Consider the following 19,086-nt stretch of genomic DNA (forward strand, 5'->3'; position numbering starts at 1 on the left):
CCGCCCTCCTAAGCATTACAACACATTGCGCCACCGAACAAAGCCTTCGTCAAAGGTGCAAGGGGCGACAGTTTAAAAAATCTCCATCGGCTACATTCACCCCCCAAACTCGCGGTTGATCTGAACGCAACTGCAGATCCAGGTCGCAGAACAATTGCCAGGGACATCACGCTGCTTGTTTAGCGAGTACCACTTCCCCCAAATCCGGCTCATCATACCTGGCTCGAACTCGGGACATCTGCCTTGCAAACACACGTGACCGCTCTGCACTCCAGCACTTTGGATTTGAAATGATACAATGACTATGAGTTCAAAGCTGTAATTTGAGGGTATTTTCGTCCATATCAGGTGAACCGTTTAGAAATTAAAGCACTCTTTGTACATAGCCCCCCCCCCCCCCCCATTTTAGGGGGACAAATTCACGTATTTAAAGTAGGTCAAAAGTTTAGTATTTAGTTCCATATTCCTAACACGCAATGATTACATCAAACTAAACTCCCGTGTTATTGTAATGGTGCGAGGTTAGCATGTTTTGGGGGTATGATATTTGTGCATCTGTAACTTGGTCTCAGAGCAAGTGACGTCACCGATTGAAACGCTTAAACGCGCAACACCGCTAACTAAGCTAGCCGTTTCACATCCGTTACATTTAGAAACAGGACTTGCGGCCCAGGACTGAGTTAGGGAAACCCTGTGCTAAATGATTCAAATGTAAAACATAAAAACCATGTGTTTGATACGTTTAATTAATTCCGTTCCAGTCATTACAATGAGCCTGTCCTACCCAATTAAGGTGCCACCAGCCGCCTGTGCTGGGGATCCCCCATCCCCACACCCAGTGCTGATGCTTGCATAGCTGTATAAGTGTGTTAGGTTTTAAAATAGTTATTTTTACCTATTTGTCATCACATCGATTCCATAACCTCTGGGGCAAAGTGTCCTTTATTTACCTTGTTGGGTATCTTCTTGAATTACTTGACTATTCAAGGTAACGTCATTTCCTCGACAGGCAAGTAAGCGCAAGTCTAGTGGGCGACAGCTGCTCGCGTCGAAGCTGAGTTTACTATATATGGGCAAAGCCAGGCATACGGAGAGTGCCGTTCGCTTCCGTGTTTGTGCGATTAGCAGAGTCCAGAACTGCCGGTGGATAAGGGAGGTTTGGCGTTTCATTCATCGGAGGAATTAATACAAAATCTGCGAATATGACCTATGATTTGAGTAAGTCGTTTTATTAGTTTCATTTTTGAAATAATATACATTAAAGATGGACCTTTAATCGTTCCCTTAGTACAAATAGTGCTTCACCAAAGAGAAACAGCTAACGTTAGCTAGCTAGCTACTGTAACTACGTGTGTAAGCACTAACCTCGCCCATTCTGCATTTTCAATCACATTTCTTGTATTGAGACATCACACCCCTGCCAAAGTTCTTCTGTAACTAGGTAAATAGCCACGTATTCATAATTGAGTTTCCTCTCATTGGATGGAGCTTGAAAGGGAACCTACTCTGTTTTGAAATTGTTTGAAGGAAATATGGCACTCGATTTCTGCACGAAATATGCAACGCAGTGTTGACATGTCACTGAGTGTGGGTGATTTTAGTAACACTACACAGTCGTATGCATATTTTACACTTATCTGCTAACGTGTAGTTAATGTATCAGCTAAAAGCAGAGGCACATGAAGACCTATTTATTGTCTTTGTGACAGACTGCTATTACAGGTCGTCTGCTATGCATTTCAGAGGCCTGGCATCATACATAATACAAGCAACAGTGTCATTTAGTTTGTATAAATTGATTGAAGTGTAGTTTTGATTTGTCCGTTTTTACAGCTGCTGTAGGCTGATCTTAATGTATGTGTTTTTTACCAACCTAATAGGTCAATGCCTAGACTAACTTAGATGATGATGTTATTATTAATAATACACGTTTCCTTGCCGTTCACACAGAGCATGTATTTGCCAGCCTCCCGCAGATGGAGCGAGGAGTTGCCAAAGTCCTTGGTGGAGATCCCAAAGGCAACAACTTCCTCTACACCAATGGGAAGAGTGTCATCATCAGGAACATAGATGTAATTCTTTAAATCTAATGGACATATCACTTGACACATTGTTGGCAGCTGATAACCTGAAACTCACAGGCCTATATTTGGGTGTGTTCATGTACAGTAAAATGTGTGAACTGAGCTGGTCAGATTTTATTAAAGGATTTAACCTCTTCCCCAGTCTATATTGTGTGTGAGAACCTGTACTAATGTTCAAGTTTTGCCTTCATCTCTGACAGAACCCTGCCATAGCTGACATCTACACCGAGCACCCTCATCAAGTTACTGTTGCCAAGTATGCTCCCAGTGGCTTCTACATTGCGTCTGGAGGTAGCTAGATAGTTATGACCTACTTGTGTGTATGTACTGACATGTATGTGTAACTGATAGATGCGCACACACACAGACACTACATGTTAATGTATTTTAATTCTAGTATTTTTGTTTTTTGTCCTGACTTTTTTGTTGTAGTCGGACTCCAGTAAGACTAGCTATTGGCGTTGGCTAATGGGATCCTAATAAATCATGTCTTATCATACAACATGCCAAGAAACGAGAATGCTTTTTCAAATTCACTCGGATCTCGTCTGTCAATTGATTTGTCTTAATTGTGAATAGTGACAAGACCTATACCTGGTCTTCTCATGCATGTGGTTTCTGTGGAGAACATCTCATTTGCACAAAGCCAAATGGGCAGAGATAATTTTTATGATAGTGATGCCAAATCTACAACGTTCAAATATGTTTCCTACAGATGTGTCTGGTAAGATCCGTATCTGGGACACTACCCAGAAGGAGCACCTTCTGAAGTATGAGTACCAGCCTTTTGGGGGCAAAATCAAGGACATCGCCTGGACTGAGGACAGCAAAAGGATTGCTTGTGTGGGAGAGGGACGTGAGAAGTAAGTCTGTAGGGCCTAGTTCAGACCACATGCAGGACAGGGACATGGTGCCTGTACCGTTATCTTCCAAATAAGAGCTCGGGTCCTCCTAACAGTGCAGCATTTACACTTTGGTGAACAATGGTTGTACGTCATAGAGGATTGCATAAGCTTTATGTCCGCTGTTAACGCGTTATGGGGTGTGCAGGTTTTTGTTCCACATCAGCAATAACATGTCCATGAATTATAGACTCGTGATCAGCTGAATCAGGGTTGTGTTCAGTTAGGCATATGCCAAACTCTTTTGAAACTAAAATTAACATCCTTAGTGGGTATGTTCAGGTGATGCCTCCTTTTGTTAAATTGTTTTGTCTTTTGAACATGTCCCCAGCATGTTGGGGCAACATCTCTCAACTCTAGTGACTAATCCTGTTGTAAACATTCCAGTATCTGACATGAATTGAATATTCAATTACTAGACATTGCTTGAACCCCTTTAAAATTAGATTTCCGGACGTCAGAAGATTAATTCAAAAACACCCTTCACCCAAGACTTTCATAACTCCCCTAAAACTTGGATAAGGTTGTCTCTTTCATCTATGCACTTATGAATTATGAATGATTTGCTTCTATCTAGTGAATCGCTGCACATTTTGCATTGCATCATGTCTTGTCCCACTTTGTAAATGTGTGTGTTCTTCCTTACAGGTTTGGGGCTGTGTTCCTGTGGGACACTGGCTCCTCAGTGGGTGAGATCTCGGGCCACTCCAAAATCATTAACAGCGTGGACATCAAGCAGACTCGCCCCTACCGCCTCATCACCGGCAGTGATGACAACTGTGGGGCCTTCTTTGAGGGACCCCCTTTCAAGTTCAAGTTCTCAAGCACAGTGAGTGGCCTTTTCTCAATGAGTCTCAACTCGTGTCTCTGGCCTCCCTTTTTAGAAAAAGGTAATCGAGCAGAGGCGGAGAGGGGAAGTAGACAAATGTGCTTGTATGAAATTACTACTGCAATTGTGCATCAGGCAAATTACGTTTTGGGATTACGTGTAATCCCAAAATGTATGAAGTGATGTCAAATTTAGCTAGTTGTGCAAGACATTTTGTAGATAAAAGGATACATAGCATATCGTTTTTAAATGTTTGCAAGCTTTTCTCCTACAAGAAAGCAATTAGCTGATTCAAGGGGGGGTGGGAGATTTCATAACTCTTCGGTAAAAGGACTCCGGTAGGATATACTTGTTTCCTTGCCAAAAGCAGGCTATTGGGGAGGACAGTTTTCCATTTGCCTACTAACTAATTGACACTCCACTTGACCACTTATCGGCTTGTGAGTTACAGAGAGAGGGCAGAGTACAGACTTTTCCCCCAAATTAGAAAAGGCCAATGTGTCTGACATTTCTGAAGAAATTTGGGAATTTGTTCTGGATTTTTACAAAAAATTAAATTAGTATTTCCTTTTGGTACTATAGACCTTTTCACTCGGTTAGCCCTGTCGTGAGCACGGACGGAAGTCACAGTGGGAAAAGTACTCAATTGTCATACTTGAGTAAAACATGAAAGATACCTTAATAGAAAGTTACTAAAGTAAAAGTGAGTCACCCAGTAAATAACTACTTGAGTAAGTATTTGGTTTATAATATACTTAAGTATATAAACCATTTCAAATTCACAATATAAACAAACCCTACGGCACCATTTTTATTTACGGATAGCCAGGGGCACACCCCAACACCTTTACAAATTAAGCATTTTTATTTATGGATAGCCAGGGGCACACCCCAACACCTTTACAAATTAAGCATTTTTATTTAGTGAGTCCGCCAGATCAAAGGCAGTAGGGATGACCAAATGTTGTCTTGATGAGTCTGAATTGGACCATTTTCATGTCTTGTTAAGCTTTCAAAATATAATGAGTACTTTAGAGTGTCATGGAAAATGTATGGAGTTAAAAAGTACCTTTAAAAAAAAAAAAAAAAAAAAATTCTTTCGGAATATAGTAAAGTACAGACCCTCAAATGACTTAAGTAGTAATTTACACCACTGGGAAGCCATACATTTGTTGACCATGGAACGTATCAGTGTGCGTAGGAGTCAAGCCAACTTTGGTTTCTTTTAAAGTGCGAAAGGAGATTTTGACATTGTCTCAGTCACTTAGCTCATGGTTCTGAGCTGCTGACGACATTAGTCTGGTTAACATGCTGCTGAATCCCCCCCCCAAAACAAAAAGCGGTGTATTTCTGATGAGGCTTTAAAGTAGGGCTGGGAATTACCAGTGACCTCATGATAGGATATTACCACAATACTTTGGTGCTGATACGATATGTATTGCGACTCACGATTCTCACAAGTCTATGTATTGCAATTCGATACTGCACACTGACTTGATGTTATTGCTCACCATATGTCTGCTGCTGAGTGACGAGCGAGCCATGAGAAAGTGAGTTTTGATCAGTCATGGAAATAAAGTGCTGAAAACAAATTTAGCTCACTGTTTAAAAATAAGATGGAGAGCAAACTATCAAGGACACATACTGAAATTTTGGTGCGGGTATATCCGACTAATATTCTACTGTATTCCCCCCCCCCCCATATCTAATTTAAAGAGGGTTCCAGAACAGCAAAGAACACTCTGTAGTGAACATATTGACAATATTGTAGTCAAGGTGAACTATACTCTGCTCTTGGGAAAATGCATTTACAGTTTATTTGGACCACTTGAACTTTTCCATGTTGTATCTTCTAACCTTATTCTAAAAAGGATTCAATGGATTTCTTCCTCATAAATCTACACACAATGACAACTTTTTTAAAGAATTTTTTTGCAAAAAAGAAAACTGACACTTTGCTATGACACTTGGAATTGAGCTCAGGTGCATCCTGTTTCCATTGATCATCCTTGATGTTTCTACAACTTGACTGGAGTCCACCTATGGTAAATTCAATTGATTGGACATGGTTTGGTAAGTCTCTATATAAGCTCCACAGTTGACAGTGCATGTCAGAGCAAAAACCAAGCCATGGTAGAGCTCCGAGACAGGATGGTGTCAAGGCACAGATCTGGGGAAGGGTAACAAAAAATGTGTGCAGCATTGACTGTCGCCAAGAACACCGTGACCTCCATCATTCTTAAATGTGAGCAGTTCAGGAACCACCAAGATTCTTCCTAGAGCTGGCCGCCCGGCTAAACTGAGCAGTTCAGGGAGAACGGCCTTGGTGAGGGAGGTGCCCAAGAACCGGATGGTCACTTTGACAGGGCTCCAGAGTTCCTCTGTTGAGATGGTTGTCCTTCTGGACGCTTCTCCCATCTCTGCCGCACTCCACCAATCAGGCCTTTATGGTAGTGGCCAGATGGAAGCCACTCTTCAGTAAAAGGCACATTGCAGCCCGCTTGGATTTTGCCAAAAAGCACTTAAAGTTCTCTCCGACCATGAGAAACAAGATTCTCTGGTCTAATGAAACCAAGATTGATCTCTTTGGCCTGAATGCCAACCATCACGTCTGGAGGAAACCTTGCACCATCCCTATGGTGAAGCATGGTGGTGGCAGCATCATGCTGTGGGGATGTTTTTCAGAGACTGGGAGACTTGTCAGGATTGAGGGAAAGATGAACAGAGCAAAGTACAGGGAGATCCTTGCTGCTCCAGAATGCTCAGGACATCAGACTGGGGCGAGGTTCACCTTCCAACAGGACAATGACCCACACAGCCAAGACAATGCAGGAGTGGCTTCGGGCCAAGTCTTGAAATGTCCATGAGTGGCCAAGCCAGAGCCCGGACTTGAACTTGATCGAACAGCTCTTGAGAAACCTGAAAATAGCTGTGCAGCAGCGCTCCCCATCCAACCTGACAGAGCTTGAGAGGATCTGCAGATAAGAATGGGAGGAACTCTCCAAATACAGGTTTGCCAAGCTTGTAGCGTCATACCCAAGAAGACTCACTGCCAAGGTGCTTCAACACTTCAACAAAGTACTGAGTAAAAGGTCTGAATAGTTATGTAAATGTAATATTTCAGTTCATTTTTAAATTCGCGTACATTTTATAAAAATCAGTTTTTGCTTTGTCATTGTGTGTAGATTGCAATCTATTTTACTAAGTCTAATGTAACAAAATGCTTGAAAAGTTGAGGGGTTTGAATACTTTCCAAACGCACTGTACATTCTTGACTACTTTTTTGAGTGGTTCTCAGTTTCTCAAGATCAGTGTTTTATGTACTTTCACATGTTGTCAACTGCAAGTTGAGGTCAGTACAGACTGACCTCAACTTATTCAATAAGTATCCTTTTCAAAAAATGTTTTGGTGCATTATGCCTAGCAAACTACCTGCCTTGGAGCAGTCAGCTTTTTTGCAGTTTTGAGATGATGTGTCTGGACTAGGGTTTGCTACAGGCTGCCACCAGTCACTGTTTGTGGTCTTGGGCCAAGTCCATACACATTTAGTGCTTATAAATCCACATTTTAGCCCCATTAGGCTAATTTAGCAAAAAATATTGGGTTGGGGTGGAGAAACAACAATCAATACATTACAGAATTAAAACCTACTACAATTCAATGTGATCCAGCCTAAAAAGAAAATAATTTATACTCCTCTGTAACAGATACTTTATTAAGCACGTGACCTGACTCCGCAATAATTGAGACTCATGAGATCTACAATATGGGTGTTGAAAAGGGAACCTTATGTATCGAAACAACTGAAATTCCTCTGAAGAATTTCTGCTCAGGGTCTCCAGAAGTAGGTTGTCCCTTCTGTATTTTTTAAATTTATTTTTAAATTGTACCTTTTATTTAACCAGGTAGGCTAGTTGAGAACAAGTTCTCATTTGCAACTGCGACCTGGCCAAGATAAAGCAAAGCAGTGTGACACAGTTAGACATGGCGTAAACAATAAACAAGTCAATGACACAGTAGGAAAAAAAGAGTCTATATACAGTGTGTGCAAAAGGCATGAGAAGGTAGGCAATAAATAGGCCGTAGGGGTGAATAATTACAATTTAGCAGATTAACACTGGAGTGATAAATGAGCAGATTATGATGTGCAAGTAGAGCTACTACTTGTTATCCGGACAACATGCCCTCCGATTTGACACACTGAACTCTATCAGAGAAGTAGTTGGTGAACCAGGCGAGGCAGTCATTAGAAAAACCAAGGCTATTGAGTCTGCCGATAAGAATACGGTGATTGAGAGTCGAAAGCCTTGACCAGGTCAATGAAGACGGCTGCACAGTACTGTCTTATCAATGGCGGTTATGATATCGTTTAGTACCTTGAGCGGGGCTGAGGTGCACCCGTGACCGGCTCAGAAGCCGGATTGCACAGCGTAGAAGGTACGGTGGGATTCGAAGTGGTCAGTGATCTGTTTTAACTTGGCTTTCAAAGACTTTAGGTAGGCAGGGCATGATGAATATAGGTCTGTAACAGTTTGGGTCTAGGGTGTCACCCCCTTTGAAGAGCGGGATGACCGCGACAGCTTTCCAATCTTTATGGATCTTGGACGATATGAAAGAGGTTCAACAGGCTGGTAATAGGGGTTGCAACAATGTCGGCGGATAGTTTTAGAAAGAGCGGGTCCAGATTGTCTAGCCCAGCTGATTTGTACGGGTCCAGGTTTTGCAGCTCTTTCAGAACATCTGCTGTCTGGATTTGGGTAGAGGAGAAGCTGGGGAGGCTTGGGAGAGTAGCTGCGGGTGAGGCGGAGCTGTTGGCCGGGGTAGGAGTAGCCAGGAGGAAGGCATAGCCAGCCGTTGAGAAATGCTTATTGAAATGTTCGATTTATCATGGATTTATCAGTGGTGATCGTGTTACCTAGACTCAGTGCAGTGGGCAGCTGGGAGGAGGTGCTCTTGTTCTCCATGGACTTTACAGTGTCCCAGAACTTTTTGGAGTTACAGCTTCCAGATGTGAATTTCTGCTTGAAAAAGCTAGCCTTTGCTTTCCTGACTTTGTGTATTGGTTCCTGACTTCCCTGAACAGTTGCATATCGTGGGGACTGTTCCATGCTATTGCAGTCCGCCACAGGATGTTTTTGTGCTGGTCAAGGGCAGTCAGGTCTGGAGTGAACCAAGGGCTATATCTGTTCTTGGTTCTGCATTTTCTTTTGAATTGGGCATGGTTCTGTATATTCTCTTTTTTTTTTTTTTTCTTCCCAAAGAAGGGGTTTGTAGAAAGCTGGCTCAATGAGTTAGTCAGGTAACTGTCAAATTACTTGCAATATTTTCAAGAGACTTAAACTTGACAGTTTAATTGATAGACAACAACCAATATACAAATGTTGCTTTCTTAAATTAACCAGAAAATCAATAGTTAATAGTCCTTTTTGGAAAAGCTCAAATCTCTAACAATCCCCTACCCCATCCTAGGACCACAGCCGGTTTGTCAACTGCGTGCGTTTCTCTCCAGACGGGAACCGCTTCTGTACGGCTGGCGCTGACGGTCAGGTGAGTCCGCTAGCTACTAGAGCTGCTCCATGGTCAGGGACCCAGCATCACTAAGGTGGTCTCAGAACCCACCACAGTTGGTAGAACATTGACAGCCTGTCTTAATTCTTCTAGACTTGTATTTTATACTGAACAAAAATATACACGCAACATGTAAAGTGTTGGTCCCATGTTTCTTGAGCTGAAATAAATGATTTCAGACATTTTCCATACGGTCAAAAAGCTTATTCTATCAAATTTGTTGCTCATTTCTTCTTTTGCCAAGATAATCCATACACCTGACAGGTGTGGCATATCAATAAGCATGATCATTACACCGGTGCACCTTGTGCTGGGCACAAGGCCACTCCAAGGTTGTCACACAATGCCACAGATGTCTCAAGTTGAGGGAGTGTGCAATTTGGCATGCTGACTACAGGAATGTCCACCAGAGCTGTTGCCAGAATTTAATGTTCATTTCTCTACCATAAGCAGTCTCCAACGTCATTTTAGAGATAAAGGCAGTACACCCGACTGGCCTCAACTGCAGACCACGTGTAACCACGCAAGCCCAGGACCTCCACATCTGGCTTCTTCACCTGCGGGATCGTCTGAGAACAGCCACCCGGACAGCTGGTGAAACTGAGGAGTACTTTTGTCTGTAATTAAGCCCTTTTGTGGGGAAAACAAATTCTGATTGGGTGTGCCTATGTCAACCCATGGCTGCGCCCCTGTCCAGTCATGAAATCCATAGATTAGGGCCTTATTTATTTAAATTGAGTTCCTTATATAAACTAACTCATAATTGTTGAATGTTGCGTTTATATTTTTGTTCAGTATATTTTAGTGAATGTGTGTGGTGGAGGGGGATTAGAAGTACAGTAGAAAACAGCTGTAACTCAACACATTAATGTCAGATACTTTCCAGTGAACTGACAAGAATTGCTGACTGGAGGGCAGTAGTAGACATGGGTGTTTCTACATGGCTGTTGAAATTCAATTTTACCCTACAGTACTGGTTCTTACTAGAATTGTCAAATTGCCCTGTTTTCCTAGATCTTCCTATACGACGGAAAGACTGGCGAGAAGCTTGGGGCTCTGGGCGGAGCGAAGGCCCACGAAGGAGGAGTCTATGCCGTAAGTATCTCGACGGAGTTTCTCTTATTGTTCAACTTTGCCTGGTGGTTTGAGACATGTAGGCATGGGGTTTTTACTTTAGCCTGCTGAGAATGGAAACGTCAGTCTTTTTCCTCTTCAGCATAACTTGTCAGGCTTCACTGCTGAGAGGTGAACACCCAGTCAAGATTAAAGCTGCCATGCAGTTGCTAGAGGGACTTGAACGTAAACAAACTAAATTAATGCTTTCCTTTTCAAATTAGAAGTGCAATGTGTTCCTGTGAAAACAAAGTCAAACTTTCTTGTACCCACTGCATTTTAAAACACTTTCACTTTGCATGCCCCCAACAATATTTGATTTCTAGGAATTTGAATTGGTGATTGAGTGTAACAACATTATTAGACTGTATCTAATGTATTCCATCAATGGCATATCTGAACTGGGACTCTAACCCACAACATGACATACACCGCAATGCAGCGATGTGACTACTTCAGGTCTCAGGAAGACCGTAGTGATTAACTTAGCCATCTGCTTAATAAAATGCTTGGGACTGTACATTTTGCATTACCAAAGAGAAACTATAGCGGCACAGGTTTCCTCTGAAAGCATTGTGATAACCGACAGTGATGTGATGCCTATTTGTCACCCTGGGTCCACTCCTTCCCTCTGTTCTCCTTCAGGTGAGCTGGAGCCCTGACAGCTCCCAGCTCATCTCTGCCTCGGGTGACAAGACTGTGAAGCTGTGGGATGTGGGCACCAGCATGGCCCTCACCACCTTCAACATGGGCGCCGACGTCATGGACCAGCAGCTGGGCTGCCTGTGGCAGAAGGACCACCTGCTCAGCATATCCCTGTCGGGCTACATCAACTACCTGGATAAGAGCAACCCCGACCGGCCGCTCCGCACCATCAAGGTAAGCCTAAACCTTCTTTCTCATGACAGGGTTTTCAGAATGCAATATGGTGTAGTCTGAACACATCTTAGAGTTGGGGAATGAGGGTCAGGGCTTGAGGGTGTTTAATATTTAAATATTGTTTACAATTTGGACACAACTGGCAGGCTTAATCTCCTGATATTGATGCTCTGCCCAGAAACGGTCCCTAGCTGACTTAGTTTGTCTAGAAACATTATCTTTTTCCTGATCACATAATCTTCCTTTAAAGTTGTCTTCAAGTCACTTGTTACTCAACACAAGCACATAGTTCAGTAACAGGAAAGGAGATGGCATACAAGTGTTTTTGTCAGCATTCCTCAAAATTAAATAGTTAATTTTAGTTCTAGTTTGCTAGAGTCCCATGAAATTGCACAATGATTGGAAATGCTGAATTCGTGCCAAAACTGAAAGTATCACAACTGCGACACTTGAGTCAAATATAATGAATGTTCTTAACTGACTGTGCTAAACAATTCTCTCACATTATGTGCCTTACAGGGTCACAGCAAATCCATTCAGTCCTTGACAGTTCACAAAAACAAGGGGAGGGCTTACATCTACTCTGGCAGCCATGACGGGCACATCAATATCCTTTCACTGGGAAAATGAAGGCATGCTGTGTCAACATTGAGGCATATTAATGATGAACTGTGCTTTCTGCACAGGCCATTTCCCCTGAATGAATGGGGCTTATCTAGGTGGTTGGCATTTGGAACACAAGGAGCCTAATACATTCCCTCAAGTGCTAATAGTCAAAGCCTTGTGTATTCATAATCCAGTAGCAACATTGGCACCTAATGAAGACTCACATAAAATGTAATGGCCATGTCTGCTTATATTACATTACATAAATGTACTGCACAACTGTTGCCAATGTCCTTGTATCCATCTGTTAGTTTAACAAGAGGCCCACACCACCAATGTTATGGTCCCTTGTGTTAGTTAAGATCTGCTCTGCTGCCCTCTCCTGGTGTCAGTCAGATGATCCTTAACTGTGGCTTCCACATTACTGGGATGCCGAGACCGGGGAGAACAACTGCTTCTCAGGGAAGGGCCACAGCAACCTTGTCACCAAGATGGTGGTGGACGAGGCCGACCAGCTGGTGACTTGCAGCATGGATGACACGGTCCGCTTCACCAGCGTGACAAAGAAAGAATACAGGTGGGTCCAGAAGTGTTCTATACTGAAGGTAGAAGATGAGATTAAAATACAGATTTCACTAAAATATTTATCAGTTCTCTCTTATCTCTAGTGAGGGTAGCTTTGTAATAATACTGCTTCCTTATGATGAGATTCACTTTTTGTCATTGGACAAGATAGTTGTTGTGATGTCGTACTTTCGGTGTGTTCATTCATAAACCAATAGTGACATGTACAGTGCCTTGCGAACGTATTCGGCCCCCTTGAACTTTGCGACCTTTTGCCACATTTCAGGCTTCAAACATAAAGATATAAAACAATTTTTTTGTGAAGAATCAACAACAAGTGGGACACAATCATGAAGTGGAACGACATTTATTGGAAATCTCAAACTTTTTTAACAAATCAAAAACTGAAAAATTGGGCGTGTAAAATTATTCAGCCCCTTTACTTTCAGTGCAGCAAACTCTCTCCAGAAGTTCAGTGAGGATCTCTGAATGATCCAATGTTGACCTAAATGACTAATGATGATAAATACAATCCACCTGTGTGTAATCAAGTCTCCGTATAAATGCACCTGCACTGTGATAGTCTCAGAGGTCCGTTAAAAGCGCAGAGAGCATCATGAAGAACAAGGAACACACCAGGCAGGTCCGAGATACTGTTGTGAAGAAGTTTAAAGCCGGATTTGGATACAAAAAGATTTCCCAAGCTTTAAACATCCCAAGGAGCACTGTGCAAGCAATAATATTGAAATGGAAGGAGTATCAGACCACTGCAAATCTACCAAGACCTGGCCGTCCCTCTAAACTTTCAGCTCATACAAGGAGAATACTTTCTAGGTATAAATGCTTCAGATGTGTTACTTGCTCTTTGGGGTTTTAGACTGGGTTGCTGTATAGCACTTTTTGACTTCTGCTGATGTAAAAAGTGCTTTATAAATCCATTTGATTGAACACTATTAATGATATTGGAAAGGGCAGAGGTGGGACCAAGTCATTGGTGTTAAAGTCGTGTTGCAAGTCATCATATTTGTGACTCGAGCCCACACCTCTGGGAAAGGGTATGTTCAGTTAATAGTGAATCTATTGACATGTTGATTTCTACCCCCCCCCCCCCCCCCACCAAACTGAGTTGTTGCAGAGAAAAAAGCTCCGTGATGACGTAGTGCACACAATGTACTTTTCCCCTTAAGTTTTCATGTACTGAATAAAAATCTGAAGTGTGTGTTTCTGTCACATTTTCAACTCTACTCTACAACTCTAAATAGCAAATGTTCCCACTCTGATCTTGCCTTGTGCACTCTAGCCAACAGTTTGCAGGTAGACTGTGCTGATAGGCTAGTCTACATGAGATTATGGATAAATTCAATATTTTATTTTGTCCAACGGCAGTCGAGCATTGATCATAATGGCAACAAAATAAGACCCTAGATATTTTTTGGACAGCTGCATCAAGCTCATTACCATGCACTTTCACCACCCTGTGAAGTTCCTAACTTATTTCAGCTGTAGCCTAAAACTGCGTGGTTTCCTGAGTCGTAGTGGGAGGACCACACACCATATCGTATGACTCCAAGTTAGCGTTGATATAATTGTTATTATATCAATGTTTGCACATAACGGCGTCCACCGCCATTTCACGTGTAATTGCCAACACAAAGTTCTGACCATGTCGAACTAACAAATTCTGTTGGCATTTATAAAATTGCACTAACTTCATGTCTATTTTTTTTTTGTTTTTATAGGGTAGAACTTTACTTGCATACTTGTGGCTGGAAATGTGGTTACTAACAGTTTGTTTTTGCAGTGCTTCCAACCTGGTAAAGATGGACGTCCAGCCTAAACATGTTTCCGTAGCAACAGGGGGGCTCACATTGGCCGTGTGCATTGGACAGGTAACAAAATCCTCTCCTAATGTGTGCCAACTCATGTCACTCAGGCATCATAGTATGGTAGAAAGTGTTGTCAACACATGTATTTTGTGTCATTCATATATGGGTGACACCATTAAATTGTCTGTTCTGGATAGTGTTAATATTGACAATGTGTGGTTGTCAGGTGGTGTTGCTGAAGGACCAGAAGAAGGTGTTCATGCTGGACAGTCTGGACTACGAGCCTGAAGCAGGAGCCATCCACCCAGGAGGCAGCACTGCGGCAGTGGGCGGCGCAGTAAGTCTACATATAGGAACTTCATTTCAACTGGAACTATTATAGCTTACTGTTAGATCATACTACTTCTGATCCATCTTAGTGTGGGATCAATGACAGTTTTCCTGAATAGCCTGATTATACACATGCACTTCATGTGATACGCAGAAGCTCCAGATCTTTTGGTGCAGCTGACTAAAGATCCCAAGAAGTTGGATCCACAGCCACTCTGCACTATTAACCAGTGCTATGAAACTCTGAGGGAATGACACTGTTGTTCAACTGATTGCTGATTTTATTTAGGTGTAGGTTGGATCTAACTACTCAATATTCCTCCCCTTGTCCATAGTATTTCTTTGACACCTCTCTCCCTCCCGGCAGGATGGCAAGGTCCACTTGTATTCTGTCCAAGGCAACACTCTGAAGGATGAGGGGAAGAGCATGGAGGCCAAAGGGCCAGTCACAGACATGGCCTACTCCAAAGACGGAGCCTACCTGGCTGTCACTGATGAGAAGAAGGTCGTCACAGTTTTCACCGTGGCGGATGATTACTCGGTATGCAGTCTCCCACGCATCCATCTCAAGCAAAATTTGCCAAAATAACCTATTAACATGTCCCATATTGATTGTCCTGAATGCTCAAATTATGTACAATAAATATATTCCTAAAGCCCAATGAACAGCAAATGCAATTTGGGTTTGTGAATATCAGTCGGGGGGTAATGTAATGCATACAATCATACCATCAATTTGAGTATGAGTGGAGACTTAATGTTACATGTTGGATTATGAATCCATTTCTGTTTATCCCCCTCCTACAGGTCAAAAATGATTTTTATGGACACCACGCTAAAGTAGTTACCTTGGCCTGGTCCCCCGACAATGAGCACTTTGCCAGCGGTGGAATGGACATGATGGTCTACGTTTGGACAGTGAATGATGCAGACAAGAGGCTGAAGATCCCAGGTGAGGGCCAAAATAGCTGTCAGAGAGCAAAGGTGGCACACACACACCCACAGAGAGAAGTGTCTGGAGTTATTTAAATCCTCTCTTATCGTATTCAGATATTTGAAGTCATGGAAACTGAAGATGTTGCTCGGATAATGTGTCGCCACTCTCGACGGGTGGCGTTTTAAACTGCTGATCTTTCTGTAGCAACCTTTTTCAGCTGGTAGCTAAATCTACCATTTTGTGCGGGTAGTTTGATTTGTCAGGACAACAAATGTTAACATTACAAAAAGTATGGGGGGTGGGGGTTGTGATAATAGAAAAAAATCACATTTTCAGTGTGTGCTAACTGGCGAGGGAGGTATCTTGTAGTAGTACCATTGCTGCAGAATTTCCAATGTTCCCAAATGTAATTATTTTCACCACCGCTAGATGGCAGTATCTTCCTTAGACCCCATCATTCTAGGGCAGCCTTAAAGTATGTACCTGTTAATGGTGTGTCGTGACGTGTCAGAGTAAATTTATAACGATTTCATTAATTATTGGAATTGATTTATCCAAGTGCATCTACGGTCTCTGCTCAGTTTGGCAGCTGCGAGTGTGAGAGAGGGATGCCCGTGTGCTTTGCGGTTTACCACATTGTTTTTCCCCTGCAGTTTTCTTGATCACTCCGTGACACACACTGCAGCGCTGTCAGCCATGACTTGTCATTCCCACTCGCCATCACTCACTGCTGTTATCAAATGGACAAGTTCTGACTGAGCTCAATCGTTATGAAACGGATATACAGCAACGAGTTTCTCTCCCTTTCATACAAACTTATAACGAGGAGCGCCCACATTGTGTTTTGAGTGGTGAAGTGCTTAGTAATGGCTCTCAAAACGAACAAATTAATAAAACGACACGTCCTGACCAAACATCCACAGCATGATGGTAAACCCAGGGAGTTCTTTGAGAACCCGGCAGAATGCTTCAGGAAACAGTGCTTCGACAGTGGAAAATTTAAGTCTGCTAGCAAGGCATTGTTGTAATTTTATAACGGGTGATGATGAGCAGAAATAAGGGAGTACTAACTCATTGTATCTGAGTTTCTCTTTTCAAACAATCCCCTGGCCTTGTACACAGATAGTAGCTAACATTCACCAAAGCAAGCTAGTTGCTGATAGTGCAACCCTAGTAACAGTACGGAAGAAAAATGATCAGGCCTACTGTACAGCTTACTGTAGAAATTATTTTAAACTAGTCTAGGTTGGAACTGTTGCTGTTAAAATGCAATAATTTGTATTCTTAACTGGAATAAACTGAGGCAAGATGCTTTTTGAGGCAAACACCCAATTGTGGATTGTTCATCTACAGCAGGAAGCAGTCTCCTACCTGACTGAGAATGCAGTAGATGTTCTGGTCCAGTTTGGCATCACATACCTATGTGAGTCAGGGTTCACAACTCTGACATACTTAAAAACCAGTACAGGAAGAGTATGACCTCAGTGTTGCACTTGCAAAAACAGAGCCCAGAATATACATGCTTTTTGAAAACTTCAACCAGCCACACCTCTCATTAGGACTCAGTGTGTTGTCTATATCTGTGTGATGTGATCAATCAGTTTATTCCAGTTCAGAATATAAATATGTATTCTATTTTAACAGCAACAGTTCCAACCTAGACTTTCAACAATTTATACAGTAAGATGTACAAGAGGCCTGGTCACTTTTCATCTGTATTGTTACTTAGGCTCAGTTTGATAGGGTTGCACTGTGTTCTGTTGTACATCTGTGATGTGATCGATCTCTTTATTCCAGTTCAGAATGAAAAGGATTTATTTTAGCAGCAACAGTGTGTTTTTAATGGTGGATAATACCGATGTAAATATCTATTCATGTTTATTTAATTTCATTGTTATTTTTGTCTATATTCCATTTGTTTTAGGCATAAGGGCAATGAAATGTACTGACTTTTATTTATAGTTGCATATTTTCCTAAGCTTGGGTCCCAGGAAAACACAGAATTTCTCATTTGGGTCCCAGGCTAAAAAGGTTTATGAACCCCTGTTCTAGGGATACATTAAAATGCTCACACTTTCCAGTGGAAAACCACATGCTCAAGTTTTTAGCAGCAACACATACTGTATATTCACTCCCAATGTTTTAAATGTTAGCCATATGACATCACTTATGTTCTCGCATCCCTTTCCACAGATGCCCACAGGTTGCACCATGTCAGTGGCCTGGCCTGGATAGATGAACACACGCTAGTGACCACCTCTCATGACGCCAGCATCAAGCAGTGGACTCTTAAATTCTGATCTGTACAAGAACGGATCATTAGGGACAAGGACTACTGTAGACCGCTCTCTTACTCATATAATATTGTATGTATCTAATTGGTCTCTTGTCAGCAACCCCTGAAATTGCCGGTCACTGCAGGGAAAAGCTTATCTAAAGCAAGAATCCCAACGCAGTCTTTTTCTTTGATTCTTTTAAACGGTTCACTAATGCACGAACAAAGAAAAATAACCCAAATAGCTGCATTGATATCAAGCTGTTCTGGTCAAGGAAACAAATTGTAAGCTCAACATTCCAGAGGCAACAGCCTTATGTCAGTTCAAACTGAAATGCCTGTGCGTGGTTGGAGAGTTGTTTCATCTGATCTCTGTTAACTCGGAATGACAACATTAATGGGGGGAAAATTATCCTTATTGACAATGGAGGTATATTTCAGTTACATTCCTGAATGGGATTGAGTTGCGAATGAATGGCCCTCCGATTGTGCTTGCCTGTTAGTTCATGTATTCAGCGGAGGTTGATGTTACCATTTGTATGGGACTGGGTATTTAGCTTTTTTTGCATCTTCTTTGACTCCATAACGTCAATGTCTTTCAGAATGATTTCTAGTTGGAACAAATGTGATTGGGGGAGCAATAGTAGGAACTTAAAACAAGAGAGAAATGAATCATGTGTACAATCAAAATGCTGTCTATTCAATGAAGCTCCTGTTGCCATTGTTTTCTTTTTGGCTCACGATGTTCCCGTCTCACACTTTTTACTTTATTCTTTTTTCTTTTTGTGATGCTTCCACTTTTTCCTAAGGGTGGATATTAATGACAATAAAACAAACGTTAGTAATTTCTAGCAACTCATGTCCCTTTCGTGCTACTCATGTTTAAATTAATACTGTGAGTTTCTGTCAATTAATTGTTGATACCATGTCTCTGCGTGCAGTATGAAGGAAGTTAGTTTCGCTAGCCAATGCCAACTAGCTTTTGTGGAATGACTGGTACCTGTTGATTCCCAGAACTGTGTTCAGATACTATTTCAAATATCTCAATTACTTTCACATACAATGCCTATAGAAAGTCTACACCCCCTGGAACTTTTCACATTATGCTGCCTTAAAATTTAAATAAAAAAATGGGTTAAAATAGATCAAATTGAATTAATTTACATTTTATGT

At 41.9% G+C, this 19,086-nt stretch overlaps 1 protein-coding gene across 1 annotated transcript; it reads left to right on the top strand.

Moving 5' to 3' along the window:
• Positions 1-42: 42 nt before the first annotated feature.
• LOC139413795 (WD repeat-containing protein 1-like) lies at positions 43-18,768 on the top strand. The gene is made up of 15 exons (XM_071161558.1): positions 43-1,218; positions 1,951-2,072; positions 2,285-2,375; positions 2,800-2,947; positions 3,635-3,815; positions 9,285-9,362; positions 10,398-10,478; positions 11,142-11,375; positions 11,895-11,982; positions 12,402-12,558; positions 14,347-14,434; positions 14,598-14,708; positions 15,069-15,242; positions 15,509-15,653; positions 17,832-18,768. The coding sequence occupies exons 1-15, from the start codon at positions 1,203-1,205 to the stop codon at positions 17,936-17,938; spliced, it is 1,821 nt and encodes a 606-aa protein (XP_071017659.1). The 5' UTR covers positions 43-1,202; the 3' UTR covers positions 17,939-18,768.
• Positions 18,769-19,086: the final 318 nt, after the last annotated feature.

This window comes from Oncorhynchus clarkii, chromosome 7 (assembly GCF_045791955.1).
Source record: "Oncorhynchus clarkii lewisi isolate Uvic-CL-2024 chromosome 7, UVic_Ocla_1.0, whole genome shotgun sequence".
NCBI lineage: Eukaryota > Metazoa > Chordata > Actinopteri > Salmoniformes > Salmonidae > Oncorhynchus > Oncorhynchus clarkii.

Coding starts and splice junctions, on each gene's coding strand:
- LOC139413795 (XM_071161558.1), top strand. Junction 2,376..2,799: donor CTTCTACATTGCGTCTGGAG/GTAGCTAGATAG, acceptor TGTTTCCTACAG/ATGTGTCTGGTAAGATCCGT. Junction 9,363..10,397: donor CGGCTGGCGCTGACGGTCAG/GTGAGTCCGCTA, acceptor CTGTTTTCCTAG/ATCTTCCTATACGACGGAAA.